This window comes from Crocodylus porosus, unplaced genomic scaffold (assembly GCF_001723895.1).
Source record: "Crocodylus porosus isolate Cpor-Errol unplaced genomic scaffold, CroPor_comp1, whole genome shotgun sequence".
In the NCBI taxonomy this organism is placed as follows: Eukaryota; Metazoa; Chordata; order Crocodylia; family Crocodylidae; genus Crocodylus; species Crocodylus porosus.
The window spans coordinates 10,244,473-10,263,132 of NW_017728886.1; the positions used below are offsets into that span (position 1 = coordinate 10,244,473).

General features: G+C 40.9%; 1 protein-coding gene across 1 annotated transcript in view; it reads right to left on the reverse strand.

Annotated features, from left to right (window-relative positions):
- Positions 1 to 9,353: 9,353 nt before the first annotated feature.
- ACVR2B (activin A receptor type 2B) overlaps positions 9,354 to 18,660 on the reverse strand; it is a 138,650-nt gene continuing 129,343 nt past the window's right edge. The window contains exons 10-11 of the mRNA XM_019530226.1: positions 15,295 to 15,425; positions 9,354 to 12,635 (exon numbers count right to left, since the gene is read on the reverse strand). Coding sequence (XP_019385771.1) covers positions 12,441 to 12,635; positions 15,295 to 15,425 — 326 coding nt within the window. The 3' untranslated portion in view covers positions 9,354 to 12,440. The remainder of the gene's footprint in view (positions 12,636 to 15,294; positions 15,426 to 18,660) is intronic.

The window sequence follows — 18,660 nt, forward strand, 5'->3', positions numbered from 1 at the left end:
GCACCTACATTGAACACCTTCAAGAGCAAATTGGATGCTTATCTTGCTGGGATCCTATGACCCCAGCTGACTTCCTGACCTTTGGGCGGGGGGCTGGACTCGATGATCTTCCGAGGTCCCTTCCAGCCTGAACGTCTATGAAATCTATGAAACAGCACATTGTGACAACTGAAAACTGGAGTTCAGACTTTCCCTTTATGGCCTTGAGCAACTGAGCCTCAGTTTCCCCATCTGTAACACATAACGAAAACAAGATCTGCCACGGGCAGTGCAGTTACTCGACGTGCTCGTGCAGAACTGCCTGCATACAAAGTATGAGCTGACTGCCACGCCAACCCTTTTAATAGCCAATGTCCCTCAGTAGCTGAAGAGGACTTTTCTTCTGTAAGTACCTCGCTTTCACGCTGTGCAAAAGTCTAATGGCATGCCGCTTCATTCTGACCATGGGAATGCACGTGTGACCTGTGAAGAAAGGGTCTAGAAACAGAGGTCAGCGCTTGACCCAGGTCTATGCGCACCTTGGTGACAGGCACTTCTTTGTCACATTTCTTGTACGCAGACCATGAGTAGGGACCTAAGTCGTGGTGAGACTCAGGGATTTTCATGGGCTGCTCTTGGCGTACAACCTATTTTGTGGTCTTTTCACGGTGAGCCCGCCTCACTGCTGCTTGGCTAAAGGACCCCAGCAGCCCCACCCCTGTCTACTGATTGGCCAAGACACACTCTTCATGAGTGCATCTGGCCTCTTAAAAAGATGTTGCCAAAACTCTTCCGCTTTGCTGACTGGTGCCTTCATGGCGTCTACATCGCTAGCTCAGCCTCTTGGTCTCTAACCGCGTGCTCTGTGACCGCAAAGATTGCTGCGTCTTCTTTGTATTCAGGGAAATTTGGGGGGCGATTCCGCACAAAATTGCAGGAAATGCTATTTTTCAGGGTGATTGTGGAAACTGCCGTTTTTCTCAGTTTCTGCAAAAATTACGAAATGGCGATGTAAAGCAGGTCCCTAGGTATGAGGTTATCAAAAGCTGTGAGCCAGCATTTAAGGAGACTTACCAGCAGCACCTTCAGCTGAAGCTCCATTTCTGGAGTTTTAGCAAATGTTAAGTCACTTCCCTCTTCCCAAAAAGAGTAGCAGGACGGAGCAGTTAGAGTGGTCTGAATTTCCAAATGCAGGAATTTAAGTGGATGGTAGGGAGGCCATAAGTCACCAAAATGCTTTGCTAATAGGTTTAAGAATGCAAATACTTCAAAGCATACATTGCAAAGAAAAACATGGTTGTTCTGGTCACACCAATGAAAGAGAAGCTTAATATTTGTAATTTATTGTTTATTTTCATATACAAAAAGATAAACTTGAAATAATTCTTTCTAGGGTTTTTTTTTCCTCCTATCAGTTGGGGTGCAGCTGCTTCACACTGAGCAAATACTACATTCATACTGGTTTATTCGGGCACCCAGTGCAAAGCTGAAGCAGCAAAACCCCAACTTGTCAGATCTAGTTTCAAACTTGAGACTCATTTCTAAAATACCACAGTAAAAAGGAACAAAGATCCACTGCAAATTTATGAACTATGATACAATGTTCTTTCCAAAATGTCTTCATTTCATAACCGCAATACAATGGATGTCTGCTTTAGGCCATTTTATATATGTATATATATATTTTTATATATATATATAATATATATAAAAAATCAGCACACTCTTCAATCCAAAAGGGGTTACAGCAACGAGCTCATCTCTTCTGTATACTCTCTTTAACAGGATACTTTAGTATAATTTTTGTTAACTCAGTAGTACAAGCTATTTCTGTTCTACATTTTTATAGCTACAAGAGTGAAATATAACCTACAACATTTACATTTCACATATCTTGGTATACAAACAGTACTTATTGAATTTGAGCCAAGGACCAAAAGTCTTTAAAAATTATTTCACCATCTGATAGAGCTTCCTGTAATTTACACTCAGTTTACTTTCGCCATCTTCTAAATCATTTACTTAATCTCATCATCTGAGTTATTACATCATTCACACCGGAAATCCTGGAGAAACAGGTTACTGCAAACTCTTATGTATACTCATATATATATACAAGTTAAGTAACACAGCGTAATAAGACTTAGCTATCCATCCTAAAACTGATATGCACATATTTCACTAAGCTAGACAAGTCTTAGGATTTTTTATTTCTTTAAATAAAGCACAAATTTAGAAGTAGCTGGTAAAACTGACAATATGATGGTTTTAAATGACACATGGCTAGGGTGAGATTTCTTTCTGCTGGTGCCAAAACATTTTCTTGTGAGTTTTGTACTATGCTGTGTTGTTTAACTGTATGCGTCTAATGTTACATGCAGAAAGCTCTTTCCACAAGAATTGACAAATTGTACTGAAGTCCACTTTACAGTATAAAATTCGTCAAACTTAAGGACAAATGTGAAAAATATTAACAGGTGAAAGATTAGGCCTTCAACTCTATCATGACAATCATGCAGAATTCATTAAGCAGATATTCTGAACAGAATGGCAGTGGCATTGTGCGGATTTTGGGCGTAGGCTTGGGATCAAGAAGCATGTTAGTTTGCAGTAACTATCTTCTTTATGGGCCTATTAAACATCTCTTTTTGCATCAAAACATGTTTCCATGGAAGAGCCATTGGCATGAAAAACATCTCCTTCTGAGAGATTTTAATACTTTTGTATATGATTTATTAAAGATTCCCTGCGACCATCAATAGCCACATAAACATTTGACAGACTAACACAGATCCTAAGAAAAGGAGCAACTGATCTCCCTTGCTTCCAATTAGTTCATCTTTAGAGAGAGAGGTTACCATTTCACATGCGTAAAATGCAAACTATATTGGTGCATCAGGTACCTGGCTAAAATTATAAACAGTTTAATACACAGCTCTCAAAAAGACATGACTGGTGAGGACTATAGATTTTTCCTTCTGGAGAGACTGGCAGGCTTGCAGTTCTCTCAATCAAATGCTGTTATGAAATAATCTATTAGGGTTGAAGTTCTTTATAAGACAACCCACAGGAGAAGGGGGGGAGAAAGTAAGATCCACTTAAATTATAAAGATGTCAATATGCCCCCTGCTATCTAGAGAAAGTTGTTTTCATCATTACTCTCCATGCACAACTCCACAAAATATCTCCATCCTGATCCTTGCAGCCATCTTCTTACATGGGCAAGCGTGCGGCCAAGAAATGCTACTAACAGCTACTCAACTGGGATTTTAAAATAACTATGATGGTCACTGGGTAAACTTTAATTTTTTAGAATAGGAGAGAAAATTGAACAAGTCATGGCCAATGCTTTCCTTTTCACAAAAAACCCCCAATTTTTACAATAATTTTCCCAGAAGGCATGGCGGTACATTATGGTTTAACTATACCGACCTTAGCCGAATGGTCTACAGTTTTCAGCAACTGGAATCGTCCCCCCACCCTCTGCTTCCAAAGAGGGCAAAAAATGCAGGAACAGCATTTTAATCATATAATGTGTGCCAATCAAATACTAGAAAGAGAACAAAGAAAGCACTTTTCGGGTAACAGCCTCTTGATTCATATCCAGCACAATGCCATTATAGAGCTTTCCAGAAGCCCTTCTGGTTTTAATGTTGGAAAACAAAAAGGTTTGCTTTTTTCCTTCAGTCCTTGGGGATCATTTGCCATATATATATATATATATGTATATATATATATATATATAAAAACACCCATATGTAGCAGGGTTCCTGTTTGCGCATGTTACAATATTGTAGTATCAAGGAGAATCCAGATAGCAACACTGTTTAACGTGAGGTTTGAGGTAATTGGTTCTTGAAATACCTGGATCACAGAATGCATCCAGAAACAACAGCTGGGCAATGAAAAGTGTTTTCTCAGACAGAAAAAACAAGTAAAAATATAGCTTACAGCAGTTGCTTTTACATGGAAAAATAAAGGCACAACAGAATAGTGTTACATTTCAGAACAACCGGATGGACATAACAGAAGTATGATTTTTTTTCCTCTGGCAGTGTATAAGTAGAAAGGATTACTGCTTACTTCATGAGTTACGACTTCAGTTAGAGTGAGAGGGAGCTCTGCCCTAAACCCGAAGTTTCAGAGAACAGAAGTTGAATGTAAAGAAGAGGACGGGTTCACCAGGGACATTCAGAAAGTGCATCAGGAACACGCGCATCTCCTGGCTCCGCTCATGGAAATAGCAAGCCTGCCGCTGGCTTTAATGGGGGCCAAAATTTCACCTGGAAAGACTGACGTGGAAGAATGATTTCTAACTACATAAGGCAGAACTGCCTTAAGCTTTCTAAGCCCCGATTTCAAAAGGGACGTGGTCAAGTCCAGCAAACGCCACAGAACTGCATCTCAGTGGAAACACTTTCTTGTTTGGTCTCAAGCTGTTTCCTGCAGAGTTTGCAACTCTAGCATTGTGGCATCAGGGTAGTGTATAAGAACCAGTCTCACTTTCCAATTTTCTTTACCATCTAGTCCGATTACACTGCCCAACTTGACTTAGAAGGAAAAAAGGAGGAACGGCAGATCTAAGTTTGTTTATTTCTTGCAGAAACACCCATGAGTAACAGTTTAGGAAGCTTTCTTTTCTGACGGTGATTATTAATAAATACGGCAGTGTCCCACACGTTTATCAGGGGCTGGACCGCCCCTAAGCTGCTGGCAGTGAAATCTGACTTCAGAAATGCAGAAACCCTGGAAAAGTCTGACTTGTGTAGGCTGTCAGCACACTTAAGAGGGAAGGGACTTCTAGGAATTTGTTTTATCCATATTTACTGGCAACAGCTCCTTACAGATCACATCATCCAGGAAGCAGAAGCTTTTATAGTAAATGAACGTGGCAAACAGTTAGATCAGCCCAAGTATTTGGTCTTCTAAAAAATCCTTAACACTGACTTCACAACCTACTACAGCACCAGAGCAAACACAAACCCATACTGCTTACCACCCGGTGTTTTACATGGACACGTGAAAAAAAAATCTTCCTGGTTAAATCTGAAGATGGCCATACAAGAGCAACAAGCATCTTTTGCAGAAAGGATGAGACGCGACATAACCAATTTTAACAATATAAATAGTGCAGTCCCCAAAACATGTCCAAGTACTTCCAAACCTGCTGCTTAAATTGGTTTCACACTTGACTTTTCTATCTGCTAAATTCTGATGTAGTGCAGTTAGATTAAACATTATATATAATCTATATTTTTGCTGTGTTTACACAGACCTCTCTCCCTTTTCCCTGAAGAAACATATTAGACTTTACAAAAATAATCTGTGGTATAAAAGAATTTTCACACAATGTAGAATTTCTGGTTGTATATGTAACTAAAAATATATATTTTCCCCAAAGTAAAAAAGGTCAAACCATCCTTATTTTTCCCTATCGTTATATAGCCTACTTTTTATTTACAATGCCACCAAACAATATTCTGTATGCAAAGGTGTTAGACTGGGGATGCTTCTTGCTTCACCACCTCAACCGGAGTACTACTTGGAACAAGAACTACAACAACATTACGGTCATGGTGCTATCAAGCAGTAGCGTCTTCTGTGATTCGTGTCTCTTACCTTCCTAACAAGGATATCTTTTATCCAGAAAACAGGGTATGTTACAGTCTGCCTACAAGCCACTGCTATACAAATTAAACTGGTGTTTCTCAGTTTACATGCTGTGGGCTGAGAAATCAATACATTTTTGCATCTGAGTGGGCTTCCCGTCCTGCTCCTACCAATGTGAATGACTTCAGTGGAAACAAGGTAGAGTCCACAGTACCAGGGGAAAAGGAGTTAACTTACTAATTATATAATTAGTTTCCTTCATCTTGCCTCTAACACTTGTACACACCCAAGAGGTGTAGCATTTCCGCAGGTGTAATTTGTACCTACCACGTTCTATCCTGCAACAGAGTTGCACTTTGAAAGCATGAGAAAGATGGGTAATAAGAGCACCGAGACATCCAGGCTCATACGTTGAAGTGACGCTATATTTGTGAAGGCCCCGCTGTACTGCTCTCATTAAAGAAAAGCCGTGTTCAATTTGGGGCTGTGTTTGCATTCTTGTGCTTAAAACAATACTGCAACCTAGAGGATGTGAAGATGTGAACGAGTCAGTCTTTGTGTGTCCTGATCAATAACATAAAGGAATCACCACAGGTTAACCAAACCAAATGATTAGAGGAATTCAAGTGTGGGGAGATGCCCTCGACTACAGAAAGTGCTTAAACTTGTGTATGCATTCATCACAAGAACTAGGGGCCCCGTCTTACACTCAGATATTCTGACCTCAGTAGACACAGAAAGGTGGATTATGTTGAAAGAAAGTATTGTGACAATATAATTCAGAACAGTTTTACTATTAACTATTGCACGACTTAAGTTTCCTTAAAATTTGTAGGGTAGGAGCTTTCAATGATTCTTTTCAAGGGGCATGACAAAATGGCAGGCGGAATTAGTGACTGGTTATATCTCAAACGGATTTTAGTTTAATTGTTATTTAAAGTTAAAATGAAGTAGTATATTATTCATACCTCGACTGACAATCAATAATGTAATCCTTTACAAGCATGTATAACTTCAGGAATGAATGGATTCTGCCTGTATCATTAGAGCAATCAACGATTTATCACAGCATGCGCTACTAGGTTATTATGAGTTAAACTGTGATGCCTTCATTCACATCAAAAAGTACCTTACTCCAGAAGCTTTATTGTTGTTGTTTTTACTGGACTTCAACATTAGGAAAAGAATTGGAAAACAGCCCTACTCTTCAATCCATGGCTGGCTGCTTAGTTTTATGGCACCTGAACTCGAAAAAATATTAACCGTGGCTCACTTGACTGCCTTGTAAAACACTGCTTATCTTTTGAGAATAAAATGCACAAAAGACTGTCAATAGTCTCTGTTAAGGAATTCAAATAATTTAAAAATCACTTCTGGGGTATACCACTCCTAAATTCACAGAACTTAGACTTCTAGGGTACTTACAGATGTGGGGGGAGAATCCCAAAAACCAGCATTTTACTTCTAGCTTGGTGCTTCCCCATGCCAAATGCAGCATATGCCTAGAAAAGGAACTGCTTGGGGTCTGTACAGCTCATGTACTTCAGTGGGGCTGTTTGGGGCTTTTATCTAATAGCTGATTGGATCAGTTATTAAAGTGCCAAACCCCACCGCTGAAGTGCGTGAGCTACACAGCTGCCAGGGAGCTGGGTCAAACTGATGCGATTCCTCTTCCGGTAAAGGGCTGTTTTGTTCCGTTTTTTCTTTCCCCACTTGTCAGCAGCCCTAAAGATTACCAAAACCCCTCCGCTGTATTGGTGACAAAAAAGAAAGAATAATTTACCAGGTTGCTGGAGATTACTTGATGATCCAGACCTATTAAAAACCTTTAATCAGCATGAATAAATTAACTGATGCTTATCCAAGACTAATTTACAGCCTTTCCTTCTAAAATGCACATATATTTAAACGAGAGCACTACACTAATTTCCAAAGCCGCTGCTCTGATACTATCGTGGGGTTAGCAAGTCCATAGCTCTGTCGCAAACAGACATTTTCTGCTCCTGGAGAAGTTCCCATCTTGGAAGAGTAGGGAAGGAGTGTTGTTGCACACATGACAGCGCAGGAAGTATGCAAGTAACAAGGTTTTTGGAGGATAGCTTTTACTGGCCCAACTATATCGCTGGGAGAGAGATGACAAGCTTTTCGCCTTCAGTGCCCTTTTGCATCTGAAAGTGGGAGTTCACGGTCAATTTACCCATGAAATGAACAAAGCTATCCTGGTAAATTTAATCCATACATCCTGCACCGGTCTCTTGAATGTGGCAAGCTACATCCGAGGCCCATGCGGGTGGAAGGAAACAGCCACAATGCTCTGCTCTCGGAAAAAGGATGTAGGACAGGACCACCTAAAGCACTTTTTAAGGACAATCTCTCTGTCCTGATTTCACGGTCCTTACATTCAAGAAAAATCTACCTACCTTACTTGTGACAAGGTATGTAGCAGAACGTGCAGATTCGCTGGAATCCGACAGGGCCGCACTGCTTCTGAAAGTTAAGTACCACTCCCGTACCGAACACACACACACAGGGCCTGGGAACAAAAACTCACAGCTTTACTGGAGGCTAAAGACCACGGACTAAACATACGCTACTGGTTCCCGACTCGTTAGAATTGAGCTGCTCTTTCTGCTAACCTCTCCGCACTCCACAGATAATAAAGACCCTATTTCCCTGCTGAATGAGCTTTTCTTTTACATAATTAGCTTCTCTCTTCAGCTGTACATCTCGTTTTGCAGCTCCTTGCGATAACTTCTTTGCTCCTGGTTTACAATCTCCTCCACATTTTTTTTTAAACATATGGAGTTAAAACACAGGCCACTTTTACCTAGTATTTAGCTTAGGCTATACCTGCTTCCTTCCCAGCCCTGAGGAAGGGCACCTTGTGCTGGAAAGCTTGTCTAACATCTCTCCCAATTATGCAATTGGTCCAATGAAAGATATCACCAAAAAAAACCCCTTGCTTCTCATTTCCTGGCACATCGTGGCCACAATACCACTCCAACCCACATCCTGATACAGTCTTGACACCTAAAATAAAGGGTAAAATCTTGGCTCTAAGGTCGAGGAAACTTTTACTATTATCATTGCCATTTAGGTTGTTTCTGATTAACATTAAACTATAAATTATAAACGGAGTGACCCACTCTTGGATTCTGCAAGAGCATATTTTATGTAGATTTCTCTCTTTGCCTGCATATGTGGCAATCACTAGTACTTTACAATTAACACCTGGTTGAACCAATCTGATTTAAAAGAGTGTTGGATGAAAACTGTTGCTTATGAAGACTACAGCTGTGAATACATCTTATTGCTAAATTGGGAAATGCCTTTACAGTACTGAACGACACTTAAGTGAATGTAATAAAATGGACACTTCCATGGACATTAAATTATCTGCTTGGTCTCTAGAAAATTAGGCAGCTGAGACCATCAGGGATCATATCTACATGAACATGTTGCACCAATTTAACAAACACATATTTAACACGTTTAGCTGAACTGGTGCATGTTTGTAAGTAGCCAAGAGATAGATGCGCACACCCATCCGCCCCACAGTTGCCCTTCACCTTTCTAACTGGGCACGCATGCACTTCAGAAACTTCCTCTAACCAACTGTGGAGATAATTTAGTAAAATGATCTGTAAGGAACTGTTAAGCCAGGGAAAATGCCAGTACATCTCAATCCGCATGTGATCGAAGTGTGTATGTCCTTACAGTTCCCTGCAGTAAAAGAAGCTACATGTGGTAACAGGTTTTGTTTATGCTGTCTCGAGGAGAAGGTTGAAGACACTGTCTAATAGGCTATTAAAATCATATGGCACTTTCAATAAATACTTTAAAGCTTCTTAACGAAATCATGTTTGGAAAAAGCAACTGCTGTAACAAGCCCATTTTAGCTTTTACACATTAATGCTGAAGGAAAAAAATCCAGAACAGCACACAGATCAGAATAGTTAAAAGACAGTACAGCTTTTTTCTTTCTGAAACAATCTGAACCGACTCCCCCATACAGAGAACCCCCCCAAAAAACTAGTTTATTCAGTCTTCCTGCTAAAGTCCCACCCCCAAAGCTTACATCACTTTTCCAAAGCATCAAGAGAGAGAGAGAGTGTGTGTGTGTGTGTGTGTGTGTGTGTGTGTGTGTGTGCACACATATCTCAGTGCACAAATGTACTCCAAGGACAAAAGACAGACCCTGATCCTGCAAACATAGGCATATGCTTCACTTGCAGCATGTAAATAGTGCTGTTGACATCACTGAAGCTATCTGCATGCCTATCGTTCAGCATAAGTGTGTTTGGAGCATCACTTGCCAAAGTTGTTACCCCCCCCTCCCCCAACAGGGGCATGACCTGTGCCAGAATGGTATTATTTTGCTTCTGTTTTTGCTAACGTGTTCTGTACAGGATCACATTAAGAATCAGAAACTGCCACACACACGCACGAGCAAATACACTTACGTGTGTATGTATTAATATGCACATATACATTCATTAACTTGAAAGAATAGTTGAAGACTTTATTTAGATAGACACGTTAAGGCAATTTTCTGTCTCTCCAAGAAAAAGGACTTTGTCCTTTTGTGGACTCCAGTCTTGGGGTTTTTTTTAAAGCTACACTTTTGAGAAATATATTCAGTGTTATACTTTATTCTTCCAATTGGTAATTTTGTTTGCTGAAAAATGACACCTACGCTAACATTCCCTGTTGACAATCTGTGTGTGACAAAATGCCCAATCTGTTTCTCTAATACCAATTTGTATATTTTAACAGGGTAATTAGTTTAGGATTGTATTTTGGCATAAATGCAAACAAAAGTTTAGAAGTCCTGGCAATTAAATCAGGCTAACTTTGTTAGTCTAGCAAGACACCGATGTTCATACTGATTTCATAGGCTGAGAAAAAGTAAAGCATGTAATAAAAAGATGTACTGTCCTTTCACTAAAACAGACCAAACAAAATAACATAGAATGGAAACAGTCTTCACAAACAAGAGTGAATAATGCCCAGGTACCTTATATAGGCAGTTATTCTACAACTGTATACAGTTATTTACAATGGTGCTTTATAAAACAAAACCAAAAAAAATGGTAACACTTCCTAAAAGATTTTGGAACTTTTTTTCTTTTTTTTCTTTTTTTAAAACTCCCTTGTCATAAAAGCCAACTTACATTAAAATATACTTACTACAAGACAACACAACTAACAAAATATATAATAAAACTCATACAAGTAGAAAATTCTGAGGTATTTCTGGTTTGAGGTGGTCTGTGGTCGTGAAGTTTAATTTTTTTTTTTCAGTTTAAACCTCGAAAGCCGCGTAACGTGTGTGTGTGTGTGTGTATTTTGTTGTTTTTTTTCTTCTTCTCAAACATTGCATGTTTTGCAAATTAAAAAAATATTTAAATGTTGAATCAGCAGCATTAGGAACATTCACTGACTAGAGCAAGTTTATGGCATAATAGAGTAACGGTATTTTAAAATATGCACCACTTTAAGACAAAAAGAGTTTAGTCACAGAGTAAGGAGAAAGCAGCATCAAAGAAACCAGTTTAAAAGATGCTATGATAAACACCATTGCTGCTCAGTTCACTCCTTGTGATCTATAACTGTACAATTCATATACTTCTTGGGTGCTACAGCAGTTGTCTGTCATTGGCCCAGGTCATTTGTTTCTCCCTCCAGAAATTCATACTTTTTTTTTTCTTTTATCCAACTACACTAGTAGCTGGGGCTAAGCAGTCATCCAACCCCGAGGCCTTTTTTCCCTGAACTGCTACAGTATTCAAAGCAAGATGCAAATGCTTTCAACTCTTCCAGTACATACTTTACATGGCATTTCTGAGAACACGCTTCGTTCCCTCTTAGTTTTGCTGCTTAAAAGCACTCCCCCCCGCCCTTTTTACCTGGGGTTTAGAAGATAAAACGTGGTTTTTGTCACTGTTGTTGTTGTTCGTTTAACACCCAAGCCTGAGATAGTGGAGGAAGAAAGAACTAGTGCCTTGCTTATGCCATTGGCTCTTTAACCCAACTTTCTCCATGCACTGCGGTGAATAATACTCTGCCTCAAAAATGTCCTTCCCCTCGTTAACTGGTTACCTGAGAAGTAGCTCCATAGCAAATGATGTTTCTCCAAATGCTGCAAAGTCCAACGTCACTCTCCCCCAACCCCTATTCTAGACTCCCCCCTTCAACTCTGCCATCAAAGAGTTAACATTCTCTTTCCGGTTTCTTTTTTTTCTCCCATGTTACAATGACACCCGTTAGATCCGTAAAAGACACATCTGCTGTTTTTTTTTTTGAAGCTCACTGTCTTAAAAAAAAAAAAAAAAAAAAAAAAAAAAAAAGAAAGAAAGAAAGGGGGGGAAAAATAAAACAGGGGAAAGTATCCTTTTGAGGAAGGTGTAATCTTATGTAACAGTCTTAAGTTTTCTCCAAAGTTTGCAGCATTGTGTTTTCTAAGATGGTAGGTGGTTTTCCTTTACGTCACAGATGCTCTGTGTAGAAGACAGACCAATAAAGAGAAACCCAGAAAACTGAATAAAAAAAAAAAAAAACTGAAGCGAGTTTGTTGAGGTTCTGAGGTACCTGCACCTTTTCTGCATTCATTAGTCGGTGCCTGAATGCTTGCTGAGATGTCCATTTTTTTTTTAATACAGTAGAGCAATGTGCTGGTAAAAATGATCCGATCCAAAAAAATAATAATAATAACAATAATAATAATAAAAAGTCAAGATAAAATAGCAGCTGCATTCATGTGTTTGTTGGGTTTTTGTTTTGTTTTGTTTTTTACTTTTGCTTTTTCTTTAAATCCACTGAGTCTGGAAAAAAAAAAAGCGAACTAGGACTTAGATACTAGACTCTTTGGGCAGCAAGTCCATATTTGTGACAGACGTCACGATGGAAACGAGGCAGTCCGAGGTAGTGCCGTTTAGTGATTTGCGGATCTGAGAAATACGCTCTTCGACACAGCCTGCTGAGAGTCGGGCCTCTGCATCGTGGTCCCAGCATTCTTCAATTGTCACACACAGCTGCGCCAAACCCTGCGGAGAAGTTGGGAGACACAAGCACACTTAGCAGACAGGTTCTCTTTGAAACGCTGTCGATACTGGAGCAAGGAGGCGCCTCCAAATAGGTGTGCCTGTGTCGCACGTCTGCAAAGCGCGGAAGGGAGAAGTCCAGTAGGGTTTCCCCCCCTTCTCCTGCACATGGCGCCTTGACCTGGGGTGTGACGGTGGGAAAAATGAGAAAAGGGCACAGGGCCCTGGCATGCCCATCATGCTGCCATGTTCGGAGTCATGGTGCAGTGTATCAGCATGGGGGGGACCGCTATGGGAGCTCCCCACTCTTTACTTGAATCCCCCCATGGAGGCACTCTCCTGCAAACAGTCTGCAAACACAGAAGAAAAAAATCCTGCAGGACTCCCCCCCTCCGTGCTTTGTAGGGAGATTCCCCTGAGCCCTGTCCCACATCTGCAAGCGAGAAGCCTCAGGTTGGAGCAGAGCACCCAGGGCCCTTTTACCGCAGGACCAGGCCCCTGAAGCCCTGGGAGGGACAGGGGACAGACCCTGGAGGGTGGCAGCACTGGCAACATCTGTTAGAAATTCTTGTAGAAGCTCAGGTCTGCCATGGCGTATTATGGCACAGCTGATTATGCTCCAAGGAGGACATCTGTTTTCAACCTAGGTTTCAAGGCTTTGAGGCAGAAAAGTCAATTACTGTGATACTGAGGATAAAATCATGAAGTTCAGTAGTACAGCTACCAACACCATAACTTTATCATATTCCTAATGAAATGCATCTTGATTTGTGTATTCACCCTACAGAGCTACTGTGCTAAACACCCCACCACCAGTACTGCTAACCTCCAATTATTTGAACCCAAGTTACCTAGAATTCTGAATAAGCAAGATTTAGCCAATTTTTGGAAAATTACATACCACTGAATCTGCCTAAGACTGGCACAGCTAGTCTTCTGAAGATGGAATCAGAAGGCAGGCAGCCTTTCAAATATTTGAAGACTGCTATCACGATGTCCTTTTCCACTACAGCTTCATTTTCTCCAAACTAAACATAGATACCTCCTTCTGTCTTTCCTCATACAGCTTGCTTTCCACCCTCATCATTCGTTCACCTTAGGGCCCTTCTCAGTTTATCTTCATCCTTCTTACAATGAATGCCCAAGGCTCAACATATCGCTCCAACTGAGACTTCACCATCATGAAAATTGTTGGTCCCATCAACTCTTCTGTCATGCATGCAAACGTTCTGGTAATGAAACCCAAAATGGCACGTGCGGTTTTTGCAACAGCATCACAGAGTTGACTCATGTTGAATGTGTGACCTACCATAAGCCCCAGATCCTTCTCAGCAGTGCTACAGCCTGACTACTCCCCTCCTCTCCTCTATTCTTATTTGTACACCTGCTTTCTTCCTTATAGTATGCCATCACAGCAATGAGCTATGTCGTGTAGCTCACTGCTACAGTGACGTAGCGTTGGCAGACATGAACTGTGACACTGACACTACTGCACAGTAGCTCACTGCTACTAAACAGTAGCACGAGAAAAACCCACGTGACTTAAGCAAGTACTAAATGACTGCACAGTAAGAACTGCAGAGTCTGGCACGCATGTAGATATGCCCTATGTGTAGCATCTTACATCGATCCTTACTGAATTTCATTTTGCTCTCTTTGGCCCAGTTCTCCAATTTACCGAGGCCCCTTTGAATTGTAATCCTATCCTCCAAAGTGTCTGCATCCCCTCCCAGTTTTTTGTCTGCAAATTTCATCAGTACACTCTCATTTAGTTCAGATTTGGCTTTAAATACATAGCTTCTTACCAGAGCACGGATCTACTGCACTTCCTTTGTATCAGCAATTAGTTATATCAGGGATAATAGCCTTGCCTTTGATAAACGCATGCTGCATCTTTATCCCATTCTCCCTTCGTTTCTATATCTAATTAATCTTTCCCTCAAAATTTGTTCTGAAGCCTTGTCTGCTATTCAGATCAGACTTACATGTCTATAGTAGACTGGATCAATTTCCCTCCTTGCTTAAAAATAGCTACTGCATTTACTATGCTCTCGCCATACTAAACAAGGTCTCAAACGAATGCAAGAGGCAAGGATGGCTTAAGGGTGATACCTTACTGGCCCAACTGCATAGCTGGGATAGTTAGACAAGCTTCTGAATGCAAAACATTCTGCATAGGGAAATTCTTGCCTCTTGCATAATTTCTGGACCATCATGGCTACGACATAACTCTAATGGCAGCAAAGAGTCACAAAATATATGCTTGCGTTCCATTTCTAATGATGGCAACAGAAGGTGAAACAGCCAATTGCAATCAAAGTACAAGAGCAGCTAAACTGCCCAAGGGAAAGGACACTGCAAGTGTCCTTGAACTCAACCCTGTGCCGCTGGCTACAAAGGGAGATGGCCAAGAGAGTTGGGGCCTGATTTTAGAAATGCTCAGGACTGGCTGATCCCACAGAGGGTGGGCGCTCTTTGGAAAATTAATCCCACCAGAAGTTCATCTGCAGTTTAGTTTATGCTTCAAGACAACAGTGTTCTGCCAAACTGTGAAAGATAATTTCCCTATTTTATTTGGTATTAATTTAACAGCTACTGCTCAACCGCCCTAATTCTAAGTACCAGGAAAAACATCTGAAACCATTAACAGTAAGGGACATACAGGGTGTTTCAGCCAGTGATCTTTGAAAACAGGGCGCATCTTCTTGTGAACTACCACTTCTTGCAGGTCCTCAAGGGATGGGTGCTGACCAATCTCTTCTTCAAAAGGCAGCATATATTCATCCACTGGACCTGAGGTGCATGGAGAGAACCGTATTAGTAAAGAGAAGGACTCCAGAAAGCCTCTTCACTTTGTGAGGTGCAATTCCACAGTACCAAGAACACACACCTGCAAAGCAAAGCATGAACAGTGAACATGTCTAGAGAGACACGATTTATGCTCCTCTACAATAAGGTTGCTGTTACCTGTTTCAATCCCTGAATTTCATATCAAGGGTCTGTTATGAGCCCCAGCTTTTCCACAACAGTCCAAATGTCCTTTTCCTACTAGAAATTAGAGAGGATTTGTTTGTTTAAATGAAGCCAATTAACCCTTATTCATCAAATCCTGAATTTATTCTTCTGGCAGCAAATATCTAAACTGCTAGACATTTTGCTTTGGGTACTAATTTCTATGGTCTAGTACTCATGAAATATTTTTCATTGGTTCTTTCATGACCTCACCTGTTTATAGGTTTAAGTCAATACAGCCATCATTTAGCTGGCTGGTTTTGATGACTGCACCAGGGTGGCTGTTCTAAGCACTTTCCAATAAAAGCCATTGCTGGTTAAGGAATTCATACTTAGCATGTAGCTGCCATGCAGTTGTGCTCTTATCCTTGTTGGAAGGAGGACAGAGTCACAGGAAGGCACATCTTGTAATGAATACCAAATTCTTGCAATTCTTTTTTCAGGGGTTTCATGGACATTTACACTAATAACCGATGCCAGAATGCAGGAATACATTAAGGCTAAATATGGCTAATATTAACCCATAATGTTGAGCCATGTATTAGGGCCTCACAATCTGGAAGCTGCTTTGGAGCACAGCATCTGGAGAAACTTATCTGGGTCAAGTCTACTTTTAACATGTAGGCAACCACAACATGAAAAATACCTGCGTACCATTCCTGAGTTAACAGTGTAAAAGGACAGCTAAAGCATGCTACTGACTGTTCCTACTTGCAAGTGCAGGAGGAGAACGCTGCCAAGCATGGATCTAGAATGACCTGGACCACGTGAAAATTGCTGAAAGATGCAACACAGGTTCCAGACTACACCTAGAACTTCGGTTTATTGAAACATCATTTGGTGTTGTGTCATGCTTGCTTGTACTCCAACACGTGACAGCCCAATTAAAATGATGGGGTTGCTTTAGGGTTCTCGGATAAGACTCATTGTTTCTCAGCATCAAATGGTGACTTTCAAGCAGGTTTGCTCAAACTAACATAAAAACAAGAGTGGGGTGATTTTATCTGAACAAGAACTGTTGGACCTCAAGAATGCATTGTTAAAATATTCTGAAGAACAGTTCAAATGTTTTGCTTTTCCTGCTGATGTGGTAGCATGACTGAAACAAGCCCAAACTTTCTGGTCAAAGTACAATCCAGCTCAACAGATATAAGAACAATGCTAATAAAAACGCAATAGGGTATTTTTGCTTCGCTGAGAACAGCTTTAATTAACAGTGTCCTGGATTTCAGCAAACACTCAAAACCTCAAATTGAGGGTCAAAATCTACCTGGAAATTCATGGGAAGCCAGTCCACAGATGAACTCGCTAAATCTGAATAGACTAATGAAGGGAGAGAAGAGCCTTTAAGGACAGGCCAATTAAGGGGGTCATTCCAGTAAGCTTGAAGGTGTTACAAGCTATATTGCTTATTGGGTATCAATTACTTCCGTATAAAATATTCTTACTTGACAAGCTGCAATATCTGTGGGGGGAGGAGGGGGTCTCTCCAACTGCCAGCCTTGTATGTTCAAGCTGGATTCGTGAGCTGAGCAGGGTTATTGCTGGTATCTATACCTCCAGCAGTTACGGGTCCCGCTACCCCACATTATGCATGTGCACCCACTGTCTTTAACTGGCAGTCCAAAGCTTTGTTGCTGCAGGGTGAATCATTACAATTCAAGTCAGCTTCCCATTGCTGTAGAGGTTCTGCCATCCACAAGACTAAACACATTTGGTACAGCAGACATGACGCTAGCTTTATGCAACCAGTGTGCTGAGCAAGAAAGTTTTGTTTATACAAAGTCCCTTCAGAAGTGGAACTGCTCTCTGTGTTCAATGCAGCTCCCACTCAAGTCAAAGGAAGCCTTCCTGCTGACTTCAATGAGTGTTGTACAAGGCCTCTTTTAATGGCCTCTTTCACCTCCATGGTACCACTCTCCTCCTGCTGCCCTTCCCATGTCCTGGTATAGACAATAAGCTCTATTTAGAGTATATGATCAAACACCCCAGTTACAATGGGGTTTCTAAATGCTACTGTAATGCAAACCAGCAATAATATTGAGTAATAAGCACCTTAAGGACTGGACTGTCCATTCCATTGCCTGATTCAATCCCAAAAGTTCAACATTTCAAGTCAGCCTTGGCGCCGACAGAAACAAAACGACTGCTTCTGCATCTATTTGACTTCTGACAACATCAGGCAATCTCCTATACACAGCAACCCTGTCATTCAAGACCAACTGTACTAATAGCACATGGTGCACCTTTGGCAACATGTGGGATAGATACCACAGTTTCAAGCATTATTTTGTTGAGGGAACATTAAGGAAAAGCCCAGGGATGCCAGGGCAGCAAACTCTAGTGGCTAACTACCAGAGAATCAAGGCTTCAGAAAGGAGCTACCGAAGGCAGCAACAGGGGCAATGCAATCAACTGTGGCCAGTTTTGAGATGGAACCTCATATTTTTATGCACAGGATTAAAGGCCTTAGTTTCTATGATAGCAGGGGGCAGTCTTGAGTTCCTAAAGGCTTTGATTTTACTTTTTTTTTTTTTAATTGAAGTGTTTAGGGTTTCGTTCTTGCAATTTGGACAGCATCATCATATAGTCTACAGGGGCTAGGACAGCTATGTCAGCCCCAGCACGTCTTTCTTTTGAGACCTAAGCAAGCTCCGAACTTAAGTGAAAGCAAGTAGGGTCTGACAAAACATGAGACTCCCTTTCATTGGCAGCAGATGCATGCTGCACGGAGCATACTGAATGCTCTGAAAGAAGCCCCACTGTCAACTGAGGAACTGTTCTCTCCTTCCCCCATCCCCCATAGCGGGCTCCCAACCATTTCGCAATACTTGGTACATTAGTAACATACTTGGACACTTAAACACTGCAAAATCCAGGGGGAATAATGGTCTATTTTCAAAACCAGATTCGCTGCTTAATAAGAGCATGCCATCACTCCAAATACATTATTTTTGCCTTGAAATCCGCTTCTCTTTCCCATTCTATGCCATCTTTCTATGCATATAAAATGTCA